At 43.6% G+C, this 18,789-nt stretch overlaps 1 protein-coding gene across 2 annotated transcripts in view; it reads left to right on the top strand.

The window, feature by feature from the left end:
• The first annotated feature begins 9,558 nt into the window (after positions 1-9,558).
• POPDC1 (popeye domain cAMP effector 1) overlaps positions 9,559-18,789 on the top strand; it is a 40,821-nt gene continuing 31,590 nt past the window's right edge. Inside the window, exons 1-3 of one of the 2 annotated variants that reach the window (XM_084777091.1) lie at positions 9,559-9,753; positions 12,761-12,997; positions 16,425-16,549. In XM_084777091.1, the coding sequence (XP_084633217.1) occupies positions 12,772-12,997; positions 16,425-16,549 (351 nt within the window). In that variant the 5' untranslated portion in view covers positions 9,559-9,753; positions 12,761-12,771. The other variant, XM_084777092.1, reaches the window with a different exon arrangement.

The raw sequence follows: 18,789 nt of genomic DNA, 5'->3' as shown, positions 1-18,789 counted from the left end.
ATTAACATGCCCAACTCAAATTAAACCCCTCATCCTAACACCTATAAACCGCTATTTGCCTGTGGGCCACCTCCGCCTCCACCCTATCCAGAGGCAGTCCTTTGTCTCTCGGGGCAGATACCTCTTCCCCTCCCTCGCTCCCTTCCCCTTCTCCCCTTTCTTTGCCTCTGTCTCTCTGGGGGCAAATACTTTACTTTGAGCTGAATACTTGGTTTTGGGGTCTTTTGTGAATACCCGTCCCTTCAGCAACCCCAAGCCATAGCAGTTGAGCATTCTCCTGGGGTGGGACTGAGAGAGACAGATAGGCAAATGGAAATGATCCAGGATGTCAGTGAAAGTCTGTACCAGTGATGACCTGGTGGTTTCTGGCTGGTTATACTCAGGCTCCATCATGTACCTTGGCCTTGGATTTGCTGCTAAGGATCTCAGGACACTGGCGTATGCTGTCTAATGGCCTCTCAATTAATGTTTTCAAACAGAAACAAGCAATGCATTATTATGCAAATTTTCCTGTTTTAAATAATTACATGATGCAATTGTTTGTTTTTTTCTGTAAAAATGAATAGTTTGGGGGGGGAGCTCTTCTGACTTCATATTAAACCAGTTTTTATGCTATTTTACTTATAAGCAAAAATTTTTTTCTGGAAAAAGCTTACCCCTGATTTAGTTTCTGGTATAGAGCAAATGCTCATTAAATTCTTATTTTAAAAAGAGAGTTGAAAGGACACTAATACAGCATGTGCATGCAGCTTTTCTCTTAACTTGCCACTGGTCTCATCCTGTGGCACCCACCCTTTCCCCTTAAAAGATGTTTTCTTTGGGTGGTGTCAGTGAGAAGTGACACACCTTTTAAAAAAAGATTTATTTATTTATTATGAATACAGTGCTCTGTCTGCATGTACACCCGCAGGGCGTCAGATCACATTATAGATGATTGTGAGTCACCATGTGGTTGCTGGGAATTGAACTCAGGACTGCTGGTGGTGCACACCTTTAATCCAGCACTTGGAAGGCAGAGGTAGATGGTTCTGTGAGTTTGAGGCCAGCCTGGGCTACAAAGTGAGTTCCAGGAAAGTCAGGGCTCCACAGAGAAACCTGAGGTGGGGGGCCGTGGGTACGGTGCGGGGCGGGGGGTGGAGTGGGGGGGAGAGAACAAGGGGGTTGAAGTTTACATTTTCAACACATCTTTCCTTCCTCCTTCCACACCTTTCTGTTCTTCCATTAATCGCCTGAGGCAAGGAAGATTAGGGAGAGGAAGGTAAGAGTGAAGAGTATTGGGGTGTGCAGAGGGGTGGCTGTCACTGTCAGTGGGAAGTGACCTGGTTTGGGAGGACAGTAAGTGCCGTTAGTTATTATCCTTGTATTAGACAGGATTACGACTGTGTTGTAAGCAAGTTGAATGGGAGAGAATAACATGGCAATTGCACTGTCATAAGCCATTTCTATCGACATGTTGAGTTGTTTTGTGTTTTATTTGTCTTACTCATAACAATTTAAGTTGTAAAACACAAATTTTAAAAACTATATGTTAGCTGGGTGCGGTGGCCCATGCCTGTAACCCCAGCACTCAGGGAGACAGGGGCAGGTGGATCTCTGTGAGTCTGAGGTCAGCCTGGTCTACAAAGTACAGGACAGCCAAGGCTGTAAAACGAAAGCCTGTCTCAAAAACTAAAACAAACAAATCCCCCCAAACAATAACAACAAAAACCAAACCAATCAATCAATCATCAAACAACAATGAAAAACCCTAAACAAACAAACAAAAAACCCTGTTATTTCTTCATTGGAAAAATATGTATTATTTCTTTTATTGCAAGTACACTTAATTTTTCAATCGTTCAACACTGTTCTGATATGAAAGGCAAGCTAGACGCCCTGGCCTCCAGCAACTAATATGCCGAAGAAACAGCACTGGAACCCAAATATGTAACATGTATCAAGTGGTCCAGGCTATGAGAGGCAGAGAAACTGTTTCTGGGGGAACAAAGCATCTGCAATGTCACTTTAAAACAGTTGAGAAAGCACTTTAGGGTGTAGCTACCTAACAATTCTAAAAAGTTAAAATATTAAAAACCAAAGACAAAAACAAACAAACAAACAAAAAACCCAAACCAGGTGGGAAACACATGCGGACATGCCAAGTCATTGTAACATAAGAACTGAAGCTAAGTGATTAACAGCCATGTTTTCTACTGAGTTTCTCCATTTGCTGGCCATTTTCCCAGCCATTAGAAGGGTTATTTATTCATTAAACCAAATCATTTAAAAATTTCAAAACATCTGTGGGGTTTCCTGGCATATTTAAATGTTCTGTTGCTTTCAGATGCCAATTTCTTAGTTCATAATATATTCATACACTTCTTGCGTGATAAAATAGTGTAGCTGATACACACACACACACACACACACACACACACACACAAATCAAACCAGCTTTTAAAGACGTCAGCAGCAAGCAAAGTGCCTAAGAACACTTGTTTTGTCTCAGACACTTCCCCTGGTGTTCTCTTCCCACATCCAAACAGACTGCACTGCTCTCAAATCTCCCCTGCAAAGTGCAAACATTTTTACTCTTCTGTGGAAACGCATGAGGTTCTCTGTGGTTCTCAAACGAAGTATCACTGTAAGCATTTTGAGCAGCTCAAAACTGGGCCAAATATGTTTGATCTGAGATTAAAGAAATGTTTCACTGTGTTTGCCACTCTTCTAATGCTGAATGATCAAACTGCTAGTGTGTGGCTCATGAATATTTTATTGGGTTTTAATGTATGCATTGAGCTTGAGCGGTGTCTTATTTTCATGAATTTATTACAACAATTTAAGTAGTAATAATAATAAAATTTGCATTTAAATAATTCATTTCTCCTGGGAATTCCGGGGCTCTGGCACACCCGCCGGTGCTGGACGGCAGCAGCGTCACTTCCAGCTTTTTTCCGACCTGCTGGTGTGCTGCTTGCTTCCCGTCAATTACTCGCTGGCTATTATCATGCTTCACATTTGCCTCCAAAATCATCTTTTGGGATAATTAATTTGTAAGGCAGGATGCTATTATACAATAGAAGCCATATGTTTCAAAGTCCTGCTCTCACCAGACCCAGATTAAAGTCAGCTGTGCCTTCACTTCCAACTAGAACCTTATCAATACCGTCAAATTAAGAATTGTTAATAAGAATTTCAAAGAAGTATTTTTCTATAATAAGGCTCTCTCTCTCTCTCTCTCTCTCTCTCTCTTTCTGTCTGTCTGTCTCTCTCTCTCTGTGTCTGTCTGTCTCTTTCTCTCTCTTCCCAACCTCCCTCCCTTGCCTCTGTTTTCAAGACAGGATTTCTCTGCATGGCCTTGGCTGTCCTGGAACTCATAGAGATTCCCCTGCCTCTGCTTCCTGAGTGCTGGGACTAAAGGCATGCACCCTCACTGTCCATTTCTAACAACTGCATACCACATGTTCCCCATGAACAAATTGTTTGTATGTTGGGAAGAGCAGCACCGGCACATGTGCCCTCCTCCAGGATTAAACAGTTGTTGGATCTCTCTGCTCTGAAATCAGGTTCTTGGAATTCATGCAATGGCTTAAGTAGGTGGGAGTGATTAAGTAGGTGATTCCCTGAGGGCCAAAGGAAAAGAGTAAAAGGCACAGAGGTCTTTCGGTGCTAGTTTGTCCAAATCTTTGCCCCTGCCCTTCCTGGAGGGTGTGTATGCCTGGGCCTCAGCTTAAGTTTATCTCTAAGATCCAACCCATCCCCCATGCCTTCCGAGTCTTCTTTGGGGGTTGATCTTCCTTTAAAAAAGAGGGGCTCTGTTTTGCCTGGTTACTTATAATAAATTCTTCCCTTCTGAAATCATTTCTTAAAGGGTTAGGAAGTCCTACTCAATGCTTCATCAGTTGTTTTTGCTATTATTAATATTTAAAGCCAGTAACTCACAAGTATCATTTCTGTTTTAGAAGGAAGCTATGTGAGTATAGCCACAGGGACCGCCATCCCTCTCACTTGGCATTTTAGTTACCATTACTGCCACATACCCACAAGATGGCAAATTACTTTAACGGAGCTCTGCCAGTTGCCCAGGTTCTAAAATCTGTACTTTTGTATATCTTATGAGTTTGTCTTTGAAGCCAATATCTAACTTTTGGCCAGTCCAGGGAAATCCCAAAATACTGGAAGTTTTAGAATGCACCGAAGTCTTGGGGTTTTAAAAGAAGTCTTGTTTGAACTATCTTGTGTGTGCTATATCCTGCCTGCCTAAGACAGGCACATGTATGGAAGATGTAATTGTCCAGTAGCTACTTCATGTGTTCACCGGGCAGCTTAGTTCCTCAGACTAGGGAGTTCTGAGCACTGTGAAGGGGGCAGGACAGGGATTGGATACACTGTTCATCAGGCAAAACCCAGATGCTGGGCACCTTAAAAAACACTTTCTAAGCCTTCACCTACCAGGAAAGTGGGACAGAGGGGAGGACATCCTATCGGGACTCTAGGTGAGAGAAGTATGGGAGAATGGGGAAATAGAAGGATCCAGAGGGTCCTAGAAACCTACAAGAAGAACATTATGACAGGCAGATCTGGGCCCAGGGGTTCTGCCCAAACTATGGCACCAACCAACGATAATACATGCAGTAAACATTGAACCCCTACCCAGATCTAGCCAATGGACAGGACATTCTCCACAGTTGAGTGGAGAGTGGGGTCTGACTTTCACACGAACTCTGGTGCCCCATATTTGACCACCTCCCCTTGATGGGAAGGCCTGGTGGCACTCAGAGGAAGGATAGCAGGCTACCAAGAAGAGACTTGATACCCTATGATCATGTATAGGGGAGAAGGTCCCCCTCAGTCACAGTCATAAGGGAGGGGAGTAGGGTGAAAGTGGGAGGGAGGGAGGAATGGGAGGATACAAGGGATGGGATAACAATTGAGATGTAACATGAATGAATGAATAAATAATCATAATTTAAAAACCACATTCTAAAGGTCCAACAGCCTAGTTAGTTGTGCATTATTTTCCCCAGGTTTTATGGATGACTAAACTGAAGTTCAAATTTTAAATGTTTATTGTATTTATTAAATATAAAACCATTGCTCAAACCCAGCTGCAAATTTCAAAGCTCCAGATCTCAATTGCCTTCATAATCCCTCATCCTTCAAGATTCTCAGCTGATCTTTTTAAGTCTCAGTTCCGTGCCATTTTTCTTCAGAGATGACAACTCTTAGCAAAACTATTGTCTGATGTACCAATTGTAGTACCACTTTTAAAATAAGGCTTCTCCATAAATTTAATATTACAAACACCTGGCCATTTTCAGACTCTGGGAATTGGATCACAGTAGCATCAAAGTTTACACCCTTTGCTTTAAGATGCTCTTTCTGTTCTCTAATTACATTGAATAACATCTGCCCAATGCGTGTGCTACTTGGCCATCTTGAACAGATTCACCAAAAGAGTCCATTTAAGAAGCAAAAGACTCAACTATATGAATGGCTAAAATCTAAACAACAGACAACAAACAAATGCTGTGGAAGAAGTGGAGTGACAAGAACATCCATTCGATGCTAGTGACGTGGCAATGCGGTACAGCCATTTCGGAAGAGCGTTTGGCATTTTCTTTCAAAGCCAAACATAATCTTACCAAAGAATCTCAGGTAATTACTGAAATAAGCTCAAAATGCACCCATATAAAAATTTTCAGATGAAGCTGAGCATAGTAGCTCCCACCTTTACTTCCAGCACTTGTGAGGCAGAGGCAGCAGGTTCTCTGTGAGTTCAGGGTATATAATGGTATATATCAGTGGTGTATAATGAGTTTTAGGACAACCAGGGCTACATAGAAAAATAGAGAGACTCTGTATCAAAACCACATCTATATCTATATCTACCTATATCTATATCTATATATGTTATAGAAAAAATAAATTGCTAGGAATCCACAGCCTGCCAAGACTGAAGTAATGGAAAATCTGAACTGAACAACGTGTGTACGAAGATTGACTCAACAACAACCGATACCGTTCCATGCTCTAGATAAGTCTTCTAATTCAAGGACCGTTGCCCTCTTGCAGCCTATCCGATCGATTGGTGTCATCACTTTGTTTTTGAATAAAGCTTCCTTTGTCCACTTTGAAGAAAGAAATCTTCCAATACAGAAAAGCAGAAGAGAAGACAGCCTCACTTGTGACTGTCTACCTAATGCTTGAGAAATGTATACCAATTCCTTTTGGACTTTTCCTAAAACCTGAAGAAAGAACACTTCTAAATTCATGTGACAAGGTCTGCATTACCTAATAACAAAGCTAGATAAAGAAACAAGTGGGGCCTGGAGAGACAGGCCAGGGTTGACAATGGTGCTGCTCTTGGACAGGACCTGAGTTCTGTTCCCAGCTCACAAGAGCCTACAACTGGGCCTCTTCTCACTTCTGTGAGCTCTTGTGTGCACATGTACACACACACACACACACACACACACACACACACACACACACACAAATAAAAAACAAAATTAAAATAAATCTTTAAAAATTATTGACCACTGTGTCTGAGCACATATGAAAAGCATTAACAAAGCCCTAGTAGACAAAATTCAACTACACATTAAAGTGATCATATATCATGCTCAAGTGAGATTTACCCTTATAATGCCAGGATGGCTTAACATGAAAACTAACTAATGTGATATCCCTCATTGATAGAATGAACAACAACAAACAAACAAACAAATAAAAATAATGTTAATAGATGTGGGGAACAACTTGCTAAAATTCAGCTTTATTTCATGATCAAAACTGAACAAATAATAAAGTTTTAAAAAATCTATTCGATACAGAGGTCCATATACCATAAACTTATAGACAATAGTAAAGTGCTGGATACTTTTCTCCTAAGTGTAGGCTTTGAACTTTTTTGAACTTACTTTATTTGAAGTTCTTTAATGCTTATACTTCCCTTCCAACCCACCTGCCCTAGTTAGGAGAGAAAAGAGGTTAACAGGAAAAACAGATCGTTTTAAACTCAGTTCCTTGGGGGTGATCTCATTCTTTGTCATCAGGACTGTAGCAGACAAAACAAACCACAAACCAGCAATTCAGCAAAGGTGACTGCAACCACAGCAGCCGGAATCCAGAGCGGCAGCCAGAACCCGGAAATTCGAAGCGTTCTCTGGAGTATTTCTTTCTAGAAGGGTCTTGAAGCAGAGTGATGACCAGCCAAACGATAGGAAGCGATGCCAGGACCACAAAGCCAGCCCTCTTGCTTGGGGGCTCATAAGCACGTCCTCTCAGAGTCTGTCCTAGGATGTTCATCAGCTGGCAAACACCACGCCCAGCAAGAGGCAGCTCCTCATCTAGGATCAGGATCTCTCAATCAAACCCAGAGCTCCAGGGCTAAAGAGATGGATGTGCAGTTAAGAGTGTTTGCTGCTCTTATTAAAGAGGACCCATGTTTGGTTCCCAGCAGTACATGGCAGCTCATAACTTGTCTATAACCTCAATTCTACTACACCCATTAGCCTCTGAGGGAAGAGGATCTGCACATGGTGCATATAGCCTCAAACATACACACACACACACACACACACACACACACACACACACACACACACAATAGGTCTTTTTAAATTAGAGGGGCAAACCCAGAGCTTCTGCGTTTTGCTAGCTCACTAGATGTCTTGCTCTGGGGATCCCCTTCCTCAGGGGCCCCCTCCTGGGATTTGCCTGGGTTTGGAAGGGATAAGAACTCGGCCCCTCTTGCTCGCACAGCAACACCATCACTTCCCAGCCCTATGAATTATTTTAATAGCTGTCTAGAAGAAGATTGGTCGATTATTCTAAACTTTACTCAGTCTTCCATGGCTAGAATCTAGGCTATTTCCGGGTCTCATATAATGAGCCATCCTCCAAGGACCAGCCACGCAGTGGAATATTTTGTGCACGGAAATTGACACCCATACCTCAAATGTATTTAATCGAGGCAACCAAAACCGGCAGACAGAACATCTGGAAACCAACAGACTGGATAAGTAGTAGTGAAAACTACTTTCAGACAACTTAAAGGAAATTAAGCAGACACACAGAATTTGAATTAGCGCCATTCTAAGACCTTGGCATGTAGGATGAAATTCAGTCCTCGTCACAACCGTGGGGAGTTGGAGGCATGGTTCAGTTAGTAAACTTCTTGCTGCACAAGCCTGCGAGGACAAGAGTCTGATCCCCCAAACCCATGTAGAGGGAGGCTGTGGCAGGAGGGTCCTTGAGGTTCACTGGTCAGCAGAACTGTCCTAATAAAGGGACTTCCAAGGCAACGGAAGCCCATGTCTCAAAAGACAAGGCTGATTGATGGTGCCTAGGCAATGACACCTGAAGTCGACCTGTCGCCTCCATATGCCATGGCACTTACGGAGAGGGGGGAAAGTGGGAAGAGAGTGAATGGGGTGGGGGGGGGGAGAAGCCAGGGAGAGGGAGAGATTTGAGCGCAAGCTGAGGTTGCAGGGAGAGGAAAGAGGAAAACCTCCCACGCAGCCCTATCATCCTACTTCGTTTGAGACTTTAGTTTTTCTGCTGTGCCACAGGAGTTTCCGGGGATTCTCCCTTGTTCCCATGGGAACGCTGGGATAACCGATTGCACGCTATGGCATCCTGCTTTGGAGAGCTGAAAACTCAGACTGTTAGCGGTAGTAAGTGCTTAAAGGTTCTTCTAGTTCAATAAGGCTGGGACCACGCCAAGCCGCGAACACGGAGGCCTTTGGGGGGATGCCCCAGAGCCAACTAGAGCAGACGGATTGAAGCTTGATTTGTACTACTTGATTCTGGAGCAGCAGGCGTGTTCTCTAGTAGGGAGACTGGACCAACGTGCATCTCTGGGTAGGTATTCTATAATGCACTTTTACACAGCGGTGGTCTGTTTTGTTCTCTGATTACACACCACATAGACGCAAATAACTGGTGCGAATTATGTCACACAGTAGACCCATGGTAGAAAGCGGGTGCCCATTTATCCTTCTTATTATCCTATAACCCCAACTCCACCGACTTTTCATTACTGTAATCTTTCTGCATTTCTTACCCAGTACAAATACGGATTGGAGCATACGTCCATTTCACGCCCGACGCGCCCCCCCCCCCTTTTCTTTTCAATTTCTGGTCCTAATCCTAAGTGGCAAATTCAAATGCCGCTTGGTCTATGAGAGAGGTCTCGCTTCAACTCGGGCGTGCGAGTTTTCAGATAAACACTCAAGCACGCTTCTTTGAAATCCAGCGCAGTGGCTGTAGGTGGGGTCGCAGGGGACCACGCCTCAGGCTGGGCTGCCAGGTGTCGCGGCGCCACAGCGCTCTCCCAGCCCTGGGCAGTTCTCTGCGAGCGGGAGCAAGGGTCTGTCCCATTCCCCGGCCCACCCCTGCCCTCCCTTGCGCTCCCCTGCCCTACCCTCCCCTCCCTTGCCGGGGTCGATCCGCGTGCTCACGTCCCCACTCATGCCCAAACAAGGAGGCTCGGGAGGCGGGCGCGCGCACGCGGCGGGCCGGGGCGGCGGGTCTGCAGGGCGCGGGGCTCCGCCCGCGGGGCAACCCCAGGCGGCGCGTGCGCCGTGCGCCCCAGCCGGCCGCCGCGATGCCTATTTTAGTCAAAGCGGCCGCGAACCGGGAGCTGGCCGGGGCTGCGCCGCCTGGGGAGCCGCCGCGAGTCCGTCGAGCCGCCGCCGCTCCCAGCTGCCGCGGCCGTCGCAAACTTTGTGCTTGCCGTCCGCACCCGGCCCGGGCGGGACACGCCAGGTAAGGAGCCGGAGCGCCGGCTCACGGAGGAAAGTTGGGCCCCCGAGCGGCCGAGCAACTTGGCCCGCGCCGTCCTTGCAGCCGCCCTTCACCCGCCTGGAGCCCGACAGCGCCGGGGCCCGGAGCTGTGGTCGCTGACACTGTTTAAAGAGCGAGGTGAGCGTGCCCCGGGGTGAGGGTGCAGTTGGCCGGGAGCCGGGGCACCTCGCCACCGGCCCGCGCCCTCGTTCCAATGCCCTGGAGGAACGCGTAGTTGCCACACAGACCCCAGAAACCTGCCGCTCTTTGCCACGCGGCGCAGCCGGCCGCCAGAGGTGCGCGGAGCCTCCGAGAAAAATGACAGTGAATTGCGTCTACTTTTACGGCTTTTTACTCAGTGCTGCTCATCTTCATTTTTTTGTAATTTGGTCAAGGTTTAATGCTGGCGTCCTCATTCCAGCTAGTCAGACCTGCACATGTCTATTTGAAAAACCAATAGATGGGCACGATTTTACTACCGTAGGTAATTTAGACGTTGAGGATCTGATGAGAAAGGTAACATTTTCATTTAGTCAAAATTAATCTGACACTTTATATATTCCCTCACTAATCTAGCCTTCTTTATTAGACCCACCACTCCTCCTCTGTGTAAGAGCGGTTCAGTGTAGGCCACTTAAACCTATTAAGCAAGCCCAAACCCGTTAGGTTAATCATTAAATATATATTTTAAAAATCTGATTTTTATGACAGATAAGAAGCATTTCACAGTAAGGCGCTTTTATATGTGTATCTATATACCCTACAGCTGCATCTATAGTTTGTGCATCTTTAATAAAGTGTAGCATATCAAAATATCTTACAGTAAATAATCCTACATTTAAAACTGGCTATTGGGGCTGGTGAAAAGCTCAGCCTACCGGTAAAGGCACTAGCCAGCAAGCTCGGTTGTATCCCCAGGATCAGCATGGTGGAAGGGGAGCTTCTCCAGCAAGCTGTCCGTTGGCATGTGCACCCACGAATCCCTGCAGAAATAATAAGTACATTTCAATGGCTATTAATGTTTTAGGAGGGCAGATTATAGTTGTTGTTTTTTCCATCAGTTTCCTTTGGCCAGAAATGTAAGCTTTTAATGCCGCTTCTAAAAGTCTGGGCGTGAACTGCAGCCACGTTAGGAGGCAACACAGGTGAAATATGAGGAGGAGTTGGTGCTGATTTAGGACATAAGTCTGTTTTAGAACATCAAAACCCGGAGGAGTTCTTCAGACCGTGTAGTTCCGCTGTCTCTAGTTCAAGTGGGGGGAAAAAACCAGATTGAAGGGAAAGCAACGTTCGCTGCCTTAGGTGGCTCCCTAGTGGCTTGCGGTATAGACGCTGACCCGACCTCAGGAAAGTATGAGTGAAAAATGGTTTCTAGGTATGCGTTATGAACGTATGGGTGTGATCTCATTAGTCTCTTCCTTGGTAGCTGTAAAGAGGCTAGGCCTTGGGAGTGTGTAAATCAGGATGGACCACCCCTGCCTCCTACTGGACGGTGGGTAACAACAGGGGCAGGGATGACTGGCTCTCAGGCTCACTTCAGGTCCTTGGTACCAGCCCCTGACCCCCCATTGTAATAAGCTTATACTTTTAATAAGACTTTTGGAAAGTAGCTGAATTCTCGTGTTTTTCTTTTTGGACTAAATCGATATTTAAATCAGCTGTTATTCTTTGTGTACTGTTTGGGGTGGGTAGGTAGCTCTGCGGTAGAGTGCTCCCTTATCATATTTAAAGCCCTATGTGTGGTGCTCAGCACCCCAAAACAATGTCACAAAAGCAAACTTTGGCTCACTCACAAACTTTGCCATCTTAAGATATACATATACTTGTCTAATGTCCTTCCAAGATGTCCAAACCATACCTACTATATACCACCTAAAATGTTTATTATGTAAAAACTGTGAATTTCTTTATTTTGAAAGATATATTTCTAAATTAAATTTAAAGATTTTTTGGTCTTCATTTGACTTTAAAAAATAAAATAGATTAACCCATGTCTCCTGTAAACCTACATAGTTTTTCTCAAGAATCAAATTTGTGTAATTAATAATGAAGGTTTTTGGTTTTTGTGCATGTGGAGTAGACACCAAGAATGGATAATAATGGACAGGATAGAATGTTGCTTTGTGTTAAGCTTTATATAAAATATTTGTAACATGTATATTACTTGAAATGTATTTGCTATGGGCGCTCAATATTGAAGAGCCAAATGTATATTCATGGACTTTCCTACATATAAACTGTACACTTACTGCTTTTTAATTTGTGAGATGCCACCAACTAGAGATATTTGAGAAATAATGGAGGAACTTTTATTGCAGATAAAAGAAACTTTAAATGCAATTTAAGCTCTTTACATGTGTGTATATGCTAGCAATGTATGTGATAATGTATTAGGTGCACATATTAGGGGAGGTATGTGGCAATGACTTAACACTGGCACAAAATGGAGCCCTTCTATATACTTTAAGCTTTTAAGCAATTAGTATGAGGATGTTCATTTTTAAAAGGTTCAGAAAACCATATATATATGTTTTTAAAGTTTTTTCCTGTGATTGGTTTTGGTCTCCAGTGTGAATAGTTTGAAGACTATTAAACCATTGTGGATGCTGTGAATCATAAATAGTGGTGTTTATCTCTTATACTTGCTGATTCTCACCCTCTTCAAGTATATGTGTGTTCTTTTCTAAGCATGCATGTGTGTGCGTGTGCATGTGTGTGTGTGTGTGTGTGCATGTCGTAATAGTCATGCACTCTCCTAGATGTTTCATTTCATCATAAGGCAAATGGGGGATCATTATGACAGATAAAGAAAAGGACATCTTACTTTGTGACAGGACTGCAGTCTGAACCTATGTACTTAATAAGTTCCAGAAGACCGGAAGACTGTCTGCCAGCACGTGATTCATAACAGCGATTTTTGGCATATCACCTGTCCTAGGTGTAAAAGATGCAGTTTCCAGTTATGACTATCTGTGTATTTTCTTTATAGGACTTTTCGACATGAATTATACGGAGTCCAGCCCGTTGGCGGAATCAACTCTAACAGGTTTTACCTCTGAGTTAGAACGTATCACACCTGTGCCTTCCAATGAGACAAGTTGTGAAAACTGGAGAGAGATTCATCATCTGGTTTTTCATGTAGCGAACATTTGTTTTGCAGTTGGTTTGGTCATTCCAACCACTCTACACCTCCATATGATCCTGCTTAGAGTGATGCTCTCCATAGGTGAGACACCCTCGTGGGGAATAACGTGTGTAGCAGGCATCGGGTCGACTTTGTACTAAGCCCTTAGAGGAGTATTATTATTATTATTATTATCATTATTATTATATTTTCTTTTGGGGGGGCTCGAGACAGGATTTCTCTGGGTAGCCTTAGCTGTCCTGTACTCACTTTGTAGACCAGTCTGGCCTCACAGTGATCCACCTGCCTCTGCCTCCCGAGTGCTGGGGCTTAAGGCGTGTGCCACCACGCCCAGCTAGCTTAGAGTATTCTTATCAGATGTATTGCACACAAGAAGTGCAGGTCTTTTGTTATCCTAACTCAGGATGTAGGTCACACGGCGAGCATCTCCGGTTCTTACTGTGTGTAAGCTGTGTGTGCTCACCTGTACTGTTCAGGTTCTACATGTCAGAGAATCCGTTCGTGTGTGGTATGTGGGTGTTGGAGCCAGAGCATGCGACTCCCATCCTAATTCCGCTGCGTGCTAACTGTGTAACTTGAGCACATGATTTTAACTTTCTGTCACTCCAATTTCCCCTTGTATCAAAGAAGAGTAAAAATAAAACCACCTTCTAGGGTTGTTGTGAGAATTAATAGATGTATGTTAGGATACGGCCTGCAGCAGAGTAAGGGGTGTCTTAACCATTATGACTTGGCAAGACTATTTGGTATAGCAAGTGAATTGATACTGGGGAAAAAAAAATCAATTCCCATATATAATAATTCAAGTATAACATTTATATAACATGTACATTATATATATGTGTGTTTGTATGTATTTATGTGTATATATTGGCCTTTTTAACTGACTGAGCACATTAAGTTTATTCACATCAAAATATCAAACAATAGACTTCACTATTTTATCCAGTGATTCGTAACAAATTCTTGATAGGATTTCTCCCCTTGATTCTCCATTTACTTAGGTGATTTTATGACTCTTGTAATAATATATCCGACAAAGAGTGAAGAAGGCAGTCTCCATCCGTGTGAGAACAGATGTGTAGGCTGTCAGACGTGCACTGCAGGCCTGTACTCAGTGCTCGGAGCAAACAGTGGTGACAGGCTTCGTGGTAACGCAAGGCAAGGTCCTCTATGATAGTGCAGCTGCAGCTGGCTTTGGAAAAGTGACCAGGGCTTCTCTTAATTGTGAGCTTGATGAACAGCCCAGAAGAGAAGACATTTTAGCACAGTGCAAAGGAAGACTAGGTTCTCATGCTTGAAATATACAAAAAGTGACAGGAAGAGATGGGAAGTTAGCTCCAAGTCACCTTTCGGGATTCCTGGGGTGGCGGTGTGACTTTCGCGAAGGCTGGGATTGCAGGAACATGTCGTTGGCTGAGGAGAACCCTTAATCCAGGATATAAATAGCAAGGCAAGAGCTGTGGAGGTGAAGTGTACCAGGAAGCATCTGTTTAGCCTGATACCTTCGTCCATAGATGAGGAAACTGGGGCCCAGGAAGTGAAGGGATCCGGTTTATTCCAGTGTTCCAGTGTAATAAAGCCCAGCATTGCCCGTAATGTGAAAAATGAGCTTTTGTGTGCGTGTGAATCTGTAAATATGTCTTATTCATCATTTTCAACCACAAAAACAGAAATTAGAAAGTAGAGATATTCATACAAAGCAAGAGAATTGAGGAGAACAGTGCAGGAAGAGGCCAGTTGATGAACGGATCACACAGTGCAAAATCAGGTCACTAAAAAGTTTCAGTAAAATATTTGCCCTTGGCTGGGAATAGTACTTGTTGGTATAGTACTTACTTAGGTTACGTGAAGCCCCTGGTTTGAGGCGCAACACCTCATAATCTAGGTGTAGCAGAGCATTCCAGCACTCAGGAGCTAGAATTGATGGGGGTCAGTGAAAACCTCAGCCACACTGAGGGCTCAAGGCGAGCCACATGAGACCTTGTCTCAAAACACCCAAGTATATAGAGTGTTTAAGTCCACGGCTAATCACAGAAATATAAAATGAAATGTAGTACACAATCCCTTATCAAATAATGAGGTTTAAAAAAAATCACAGTGGAATTGGGCCTCTCACTAAAGACCAGGTTGGCCTTAAATTCATGAAAGATCCACCTGCCTCCTCTGCCTCCCAAGCGCTGTCATTGAGGATGTGTGCCACTGTGCCTGGAGAGGAGTTTCAAATAATACTGACAACTCAATCCTGGTGCTCCCAACTAGTAGGTTTGTAAGTTTCTAGAAACCTTTCGGAAAACATTTCTTCAGTGTTATCTGAAGCTGTGCCATTCAGTCCCCTGTTTCACCTTAAGCTCCAGTTAAGTAAAGAGTCATAAATGGAGAATTATTTTCTATATAAGGCTGCTTTTGTTACTTACCCAAAATAATACCCTTAAATAGGTGCTGTCTTTTGTGCCTGTGACCCCAGGGTATGGGAGGCTGATGCAGAAAGGTTTAGAGATAGCCTGATCTACAAAGGGAGACAGGTTTTTTTGTCTCAAAAACAAACAAACAAACAAACAAACAAACAAACAAAAACCTAAAAATCTAGGACCAGGGATGTAGCAGAGTTGATAGAATACTGTCAGCCCCCCACTTCAGGTGAAAGTCTTCAGAATGGAATACAATGAAATATCATGGAAAACCAAAGAAACTATGTAGGGGGTGTGTTATGTTGCGTGTGTGTGTGTGTGTGTGTGTGTGTGTGTGTGTGTGTGTATGTGGTGCGTATGTATGTGTCTTGGTGTGTGTAGGGTGTGTTCTGTGCTTTGTGTGTATGTGTGTGTGTTGTGTTGCATATATGTGTATGTGCTGTATTTTGTGTGTGGTGTGCATGTGTGTTTTCTGTTTGTGGGTGTGTAATGTGTATGTGGGGGGGGGGTGTTCCAAATCCCAGAGGCAGATGGTTAAATGAGTTACATTTAAGCCTATTGTAGTCATTCTAAACCCCTTAGAAAGAACTTTAATAAGATGGGGAAATCATTGCCATAAGTATACATGTTGAGTTTGTACACAGAGTAGGTTTGTTTTAAGTGAAACTATATGAAAACCATAAGGCAGTATTAAATCTCAACTGTGGTTTTCTTTAGCTGGTAATTACTGGTGGTTTACCACTTTAAAATGTATTTTTTATCCACTGTGCCTATCCAGACACGGCACATGCCTTTAATCCCAGCACTCAGGAGGCAGAGGCAGGTGGATTTCTGTGAGTTCAAAGCCAGCCTGGTCTACACAGAGAGTTCCAGGACAGCCAGAACTACATTGTGAGACCCTGCCCCGAAAACAACAACAACAACAAAACTTCTCTAGAAATATCCAAGCGTGTGGTTTTTGGTTTGTGATCTGTTTTTAGTTATAAACTAGAAAGAGAATGTGGTGTTCGGCTTAGGTGTTTCCTCAGAGGGAGCTGAGTTAAGCTGTTTGCTGGGTCTGTTTAAGAATCTAACCTGCTGACTGTGTCCTCCAACAGGATGCACCCTGTATGTGGTCTGGGCCACTCTCTACCGATGTGCCTTGGATATGGTGATTTGGAACTCTGTGTTCTTGGGTATCAATATTTTGCATCTTTCATATCTTTTGTACAAGAAAAGACCGGTAATTACTAAAATTTTTTAATAAGAAAGTGACTTTAAATATGAAAGCTTTTTTAAAGTACTTAATTTAGACTTGCAGGTGACCACCTGACAACCTTAGTCCCTCTCTGAATATTGAGCTTTCTTTATAAAATGCCTGAGAGAAAAACATTTGAAATCTCTGAAATTTAACAAATGAATTTTCAAAACGTTAACTCACTAGAACAATGAAAACTATGACTAATACTGTCTTTTTTTTTAAAAAGGCGTATTATGTGACTGTTTCCTGGTCTAATCACTTATCACTTGGGAATATCTTTGCTTAATTATAAAATTACTGGTAAGCAACTCCTATCCCGTACTAATGACTTGCAAATGGTCTGTTCTCTTTTCTTAATATAGTGGTTATTATCTTTCTTAAGCCTAGAATACTCATGTAAAGGAATCAGCACTTTTGGGGGCTATTTACCAGAATGCCCATACTTACCTTTTTCTTATTAATTAATTAATTAATTTATTTATTTATTATACAGTGTTTTGCCTGCATGCCAGAAGAGGGCAGCAGATCCCATTATAGATGGTTGTGGGCCACCATGTGGTTGTTGGGAATTGAACTAAGGACCTTTAGAAGAGCATAGAAGAGCAGACAGTGCTCTTAACCTCTGAGCCATCTTTCCAGCCCCACCTTTTTATTGTCAATGGTGGCTTTTCTTACTATGTGTTCTTAGTAATCTAACGAGCCTGAGTGCAGTGACACACACCTGTGATCCCAGCACTTACGGAGCAGGTGGAGTGACAGTCCAAGGTCAGCCTGGTCTACAACTGTGAGTTTGACATCAGCTTGGAGCTGTAAATAGGGTCCTGTATAAGGGGGGGGGGGTGGATGGAGGAAGGGGAGAGAGAGAAAGAGATGAAGAGAGAGAGAAAACAAAACAACATTGAAAATGCCAAACCTACTACAACAAAACATAACCTCAAAAACATAAGCAGAGAAACAAACAAACAAAAGCAAAGTAGAAAGCACCTGGCTTCCTAGCAGTCACGCCAAACGTTTTCACTGACTGTCTCAAGCACAAGCATTCGGTGACCTAAGACTGTAATGCTCGCCCTCAGCTCTGTATTTAATGTAGAAAACTGTTAGAAAGTAAGGACTTCACACGTAAGTAAGATGATGTATACTGTGGACACTCCCCTACTCCATAACCTCCGCGCACACAGACAGCAGCTCAGTTCGGGTGCTTTGCCCTATTGGTCAGCTTTCCTCTGGGCTAGGCTGTGTTAAGGACGATCTGAAGATGTCCGTGATGCAGACCAGCAATGGGCTCTTCTTCTCACCCACCTTATCTGTTGACCGGCATCACTGGTTTTATCAAGTCATCTTAGTCACTTCAGGGTCTCTGCTAAAGCTGCAGGCTCTTTGGACTGTGCATTCTCATGGCAGAGGGGGCCATACAGAAGGTCAGAAAAACGCCTGATGTCTCCTAAGATGTCTGCTCAAGGGGCTGGAAGGTGACTCTGTGGATGAGAGCACTGGCTGCTCTTGCAGAGGACCCGGGTTCAGTTCCCAGCACCACGTGGCTCCTTACAATGACCTGCACCTCCAGGTCCAGGAGATCCAATGCCCTCTTCTGGCCTCTGTGGACACTTGTATGCACATAATGCAGACCAAATACAAAGTTACACACAAAATTAAAAAACATGACAAATAAACAAAATTAAATCTACTCAGGATAAATGTGTCACTTAGGCTCATATTTCATTGGCCAAAGCTAGTGACATGGCCACGCCTACTGATGCTGGAGGGTAGTTCTCTTATGGGACAGCAAATAATGTAACCCGGCACACTACTGTATGGCCCTATGCACACTGAAGGTTCTCAGAAACACTTTTGATGAACGAATGCTTCCAAAGAAGAGAATGTAGGCAACCTCATGAGGAAGCCGAGTCTTGAGCTGAGGTGTAAAGGAAGGGCAGGGCGTGCTCATGTTACTAGATTGTAACAGGTCCCGTGTTCATCACGGACACAGTAGATACTGTGAGGGCTGAAAGTGGAACACATTTGTGAAGAAACCGTGTTAAATGCTCCCTACCAGAGCTGTGGTACAGAGAGGATGCAGACATTGTAACTATGAGGGAGACAGTTCCATCTGGAACCCCAAATTTAAAGTTCCTCGGGGACTGATGATTAAAGCATCAGGAGGAGCATCCAACGTCTGGCCTCTTGTTTGTTTTGTTTCTCAGACTGTCACTTGAATAAATAAG

The sequence above is a fragment of the Acomys minous genome, assembly GCF_964271855.1.
Source record: "Acomys minous genome assembly, chromosome: 3".
NCBI classification, from domain to species: Eukaryota; Metazoa; Chordata; class Mammalia; order Rodentia; family Muridae; genus Acomys; species Acomys minous.
This window is presented reverse-complemented; position numbering and strand designations above follow the sequence as displayed.